The sequence below is a fragment of the Eurypyga helias genome, unplaced genomic scaffold, assembly GCF_000690775.1.
Source record: "Eurypyga helias isolate BGI_N326 unplaced genomic scaffold, ASM69077v1 scaffold37840, whole genome shotgun sequence".
In the NCBI taxonomy this organism is placed as follows: Eukaryota; Metazoa; Chordata; class Aves; order Eurypygiformes; family Eurypygidae; genus Eurypyga; species Eurypyga helias.
The window spans coordinates 12980-17958 of NW_010226979.1; the positions used below are offsets into that span (position 1 = coordinate 12980).

At 57.2% G+C, this 4979-nt stretch overlaps 1 protein-coding gene across 1 annotated transcript in view; it reads right to left on the bottom strand.

Annotated features, from left to right (window-relative positions):
- The window catches only part of PLEKHA2 (pleckstrin homology domain containing, family A (phosphoinositide binding specific) member 2), a 13894-nt gene that overhangs the window by 7300 nt on the left and 1615 nt on the right, over positions 1-4979 (bottom strand). Inside the window, exons 3-4 of the mRNA XM_010155015.1 lie at positions 3997-4045; positions 2532-2629 (exon numbers count right to left, since the gene is read on the bottom strand). Coding sequence (XP_010153317.1) covers positions 2532-2629; positions 3997-4045 — 147 coding nt within the window. The remainder of the gene's footprint in view (positions 1-2531; positions 2630-3996; positions 4046-4979) is intronic.

The following is a 4979-nucleotide window of genomic DNA, read 5'->3' on the forward strand; positions in this document are numbered from 1 at the left end:
CCCCCTCTTCCAGTTTAACCCCGTTCCTCTTTCTCCTGTCACTCCCTGCCCTTGTAAAATTCCCCCCAGCTTTCTTGTAGCCCCTCCTAGGTACTGGAAGGGGCTCTAAGGTCCCGCCAGAGCCTTCCCTTCCCCAGGCTGAACACCTCAACTCTCCCAGCCCATCCCCATAGCAGATGGGCTCCAGCCCTCAGAGTATCTGCAATCCGACAGGGCAGGCAGCCCCGGGCAGGGGAGAGGAGCAGCGGCATGTTCAGGTGCCATCGCTTCCTGCTTTGTAAATGCCACTGCCGCAAGGGACTAGCCCACGGCAAGATCCCGCACGCCTGTGCTGCACGGCCCGTGGCGAGTACCAGCACCCACGGGCACCAGCAGCACCAACCAGAGGAAACGGTTTCACAACGCGGATGCGGAGACATTGCATGTGCGGGCAGAGTCCCTTGTCACGGTCACGCCAGCCCACTGCCTTCAGCTGCCAAGACCCTGGCTACAGGGACAGCGTGCAGGGTGAGGAAACACAGGAACCGATTTGCCAAGAGCAGAGAAGTATCCGTGAGAAGCGGAAGCTGAACCTGGATCCCTGCCCCAGGAGCAATACCCAAACCACTGCCCCATCCTTCCCGTCCCACCGCGGCGAGGGGCTCAGCCGGCGACAGCGCACACCAGGCACATGCACGTGAGCGTGTCTGGTGTGGGGCACCCCGCGCCCTGCAGCCTGGCAGCCCTGCAGAGCCCCAGGAAGGAGGGAGACCGCTCCAAGGCCAGAGGTTGGGAAGGGTTGAAACCCTGCTGAAGGCCAGGACATCCCCCCACAGCCCTCCCGCGCCTCTCCACCCACGCCAAGGTGGTGAAGCCACTGCAACTCATTGCAGCCCACAGCAACCAAACGATTTACAGGAAGCTGCAGAGCAGGGAGAGGGATTTCCCACGCCGGGCAGAGCAGCAGCATCACCCACACCCCAGTAGCCCCGTGTTTCCTAGCCAGCCTGTGAGAACTCCTCCCTGCAGGGCTGGATGAGCCGGTCGGGACACAGCCAGAGCAGGGAAGGGCTGGCCATGAAAATCACAGCGGTGTATTGCAGAAACAGAAGACGTGTCTCTTCCTACCGACACCCCAGCTCCCACGGCAGCCAGCCTGGCCGATCAGCGACATGGGCTGTCTGCAGCCAATGACCCCGAGGGGCAGCTCAGCCAGCATCGCTGGCAGGCTCTGACAACAGCTCTGACCCAGTTTTGGAGGGTTTTTTTAGTAGCCAGTATCACCTGAACCCATAAAAGAGAAGGTACAAGCCAGAACCCGTGCAGGCAGTTTGGTGGCTTTGGGCGCAGGGGTTGTCACATTTAGTGTATTTGCAGATTATAAAAAAAAAGAAAATACAAGCCAGGTCTGGTCTTGTAGAAGGCTTTCCCACAGGGACTACAACACAATGCTCCAGGGATTTTAAACATCAAGCTTGAAGAAATAGACCTAGCCTATTTGCTAGCCCCAATTCCTAAACCATTGGCCATGACTTTTCCTTACCAACCACAAGGAACACACATCAGTGCATGGTCAGTAAAACCCTGCAAGCATTAAACATCGGCGATACCGCTCATGCCAGGTACACAGAAGCCCCCGACCCTTCTGCAGGGATCCACTCCATCCCAGGTCCAGGAAGAAGCCACCCTGCGCACCCCGAACCCAGGAGTCCCAGGGTACAGGTGCTGCCAACCGAGCACCAAGCCCGCAGCGTGCGGGCGGTGCTCCCGCTGCACGAGCAGGGAGCGCAGCATCCTCCCTCATCGCCAGGAGCACAGACTCCGCGAGTTACCGGGTCAGTGACCATTAATTTACGGTTATATGAACGCAGCAGTGGATAAGAGGAGACGGCAGACTAACTCCTTCGGATCCAGGCATAACCCGCCCCGCGATGCCCTGACGTGCAGGGCATCCGCTACGCCTCAGCACAAGATCCAGCGCTCCAGGAAGGACAAAAATGGAGTAAATAAATTATTGAAGCACAAGAAAGCAGCCCTTTGACAGCTGCAGCGAGGAGTCGCTCATGAGTGATCCCAGGCAGCAGGAGCGACAGGAGAGAAATGTCCCCGGAGCAGGCGGGAACCGGGATGGCTCCTGCAGGACCTTCCCCAGGGTGGCAGCTGCCGGAGCCCCCAGCATCTGGGCAGGGAGGGCAAAGATGCAGGAGGGCAGCAAAGTAAATCCTGACCAGGAGAATCCCTGGGCACGGTGGACAGAACATCCCCCTGGCTCTGGAAGGACAAGACGCTGCAGCCATCAGCCAAGAGCTGCGCTTCCTCCTTTTCCCAGCGCAGCCTCGGCTCTATCCCAGAAGAAAGCCTGGCACGTCTGACCAGGACCTGCTCCTGGGCAAGGGACAGCCCAGCCACACCACTGCTGCTCCTCAGGTGGGACCGGGAGGCAACGGAGGAGGAGAGCACAGCAAGAAGGAAAAGCCCAGCTCTTCCAGGCGCTTATCCAGTGGCCTATCAAGGCAGGACACAATTCCAGAGATAAGCATAATGCAACCTACCGTGATCTTACTGGCCCGGTTCAGCGCCTCCACCCAGTCCTGCAGGTCCTTCTGATCACTGGCTTGTAAGAAATAGCGCTGAGACAAAGCGTTGATAACTACCAGAGAAGGGAACGAAGAGTTAGGGAGCCCCAATCCAGTGCTTAGTGTTATTCAACCCAATTACACAAGAGATCCACACGACAGCATCTCTCGACTCCCCGTCCCAGGGCGATTTGCAGGTATCGGTCCTCTCGCATGGAAAAGTGGCTGAGGGGTGTGGAAGGGGGGATGAGGCACCTGGAGGGGGCAACACGCATCCTTGCACTAGCCTAGGCCAGGCTGAAGCCAGGCTTAAACCCAGGCTCTGGCATGGCCCAAACTAGGACTTCATCCAGTGCTGAAGTTAGACCCTCGCGTGGGGCGTTGGAGAGTCCCTTGGGAATTCCTCCACTCAGCGCTTGGGTTTTAACCCTCGGCTGCAATGCCGGTGCAAACCCCACGTTGGATCTGGGAAGTTCCTTGGGGACACACTCCCCATGGACCCCCCAGCGAGTGCTGCCTCCTGCCCCGCAGCCAGATGGGTCAGAGGAAGCTCTGGGAGGGTTTCGGCACCAAAACCCTGGAGATACTCCACAAAAGAAGAAATTCTTCCTGGAGAGGGTGAGGGGGGCACTGGGACAGGTTGCCTAGAGAAACTGTGGCTGCCCCATCCCTGGAAGTGTCCAAGGCCAGGTTGGATGAGGCTTGGAGCAACCTGGTTGTCCCTGCCCAGGGAGAGGGTGGGGCTGGATGGACTTTAAGGTCCCTTCCAACCCAAAACATTCTGTGATTCTATGACTTTTGAAACTCACACCAGCCTCACGTGCCAGGCTCTGCTGCCCCGGGTTCCGCCGGATCAATCCCATCCCACACGGTGACATGACGTGTTCTCTGGTCTTTTCTTGGGCTACAACCCTCGTAGTAAAGTATTGCGAAATCAACACCAATCCTTTGGAACAAGTATGGGCTTGTGCTGCCATTCTGCTTCTTTAAACTCAAGCTCATGGCTCACACACGAGGCACTGAGGCAGCGAGGGCCAGGCTGAGGTCTGGGGTGTGGGGAATTGGATATGAAATTCCCCTTCCTTGCACCAACAAGGTTATGCTGGCATTAAAAAGGCAAAAAACCTGTACTGCACACCACAGCGCAATGGGGCACTGAAGGGAGTCAGGAGCCCAGTGAAAGAAGGTGGGGGGGACCCACAGGGTCCTGCCTCCCTCACCAGGCTCGTCCTGCGCATCTTGCGTGGGGGTCACAGTGGTAGAGCCACCGCACAGGGCTGTGGCATCCCCTTCCCTCCCAGATGCTGCAGCCAGGTCTGCGGGTCTGCCCAGCAGCAGTCGGGGGGGGTCATGGGGAGGCACCAAAGCCGCAGCTCCCACAGCAAGGTGTCCCCCCCCACCCCAGCAGAGCCCTGCCAGGGCCAGGAGTCCCACAACTCACCAAAGCAGAATGGAGTTTTCGGCTTCTGTTTCGGGGTGGCGATGCTGACCTGCAACAGAGCAAACCAAAGATAAAGGCACAAGAGCTGGAAGTTTCCACCCTCACACCCATGACAGAGGGGAAGATGCTATTCCCCAAACTCCAACCCAGTGCACGCTCCCAGCTCACCCAAGCCCCTGTCCAGCACAAGCTTGAATCAGGGGAAATCGAATGTGGCCAGTGGCCAGAGCTCAATTAGCAGGTCTTCCCGGGTGTCTCCCGGTCAGAGCCCTGCTCCATGCCACTCCCGGGCACCGCTCCCTGGACCACGGATGCTGCAGGACCCTCGCTGTGCCGGTGCTTCCTGTGCCCACGAGGACAACGGTCATGGCGTGAGCCTGAGAGCCACAGCAAGGCTGCCCCAGCCCTGGGGAACCGGCCCGGGTGGGATGTAACGCATCCCAGGGTACACGGTCCCAGAGGAAGGTCACCGCGGAGACGGGGCTTTCATCTCCCGCTGTCCCCCCCGGCCCTGGCTGTGCTATAAAGCCAAGAACGGAAAGCTTTTAAAAGCCTCGAAAATGTGAGTTTTCTGCTGGACTAACACAGTCGCCCTTGTCAGCAATTAAGAAAATTGAAGGAAAATAGCAGTGGTTTCTCCCTAAAGAGTAGGAATCATTTATATAAGAATAATACTCCCCGGGGCTCCAAGCACAGCATTCATGGAGTATTTATTCTGACAGGCTTCCTCCTTCGGAGCCAGTCTATAATGCTTTAAATATGTTTTCTCAAGCAAACCTCCATTTTTCTGGCGTATTTACAGTTGGTAGTTAAAGCCGCCAGTATAACCCAATCCTGCAGTTTGTGACCAAATGCTGTCCTACGGCAATTTTCATTTAGACTAAAACATATATAATTTATAAGCGAGGCTCTTTCCGAAATGGGGAAGGCTCAGCCTCCCGGCGTTGCTTCATCTGCGCTTAATTTATAAATCATGATTCAGC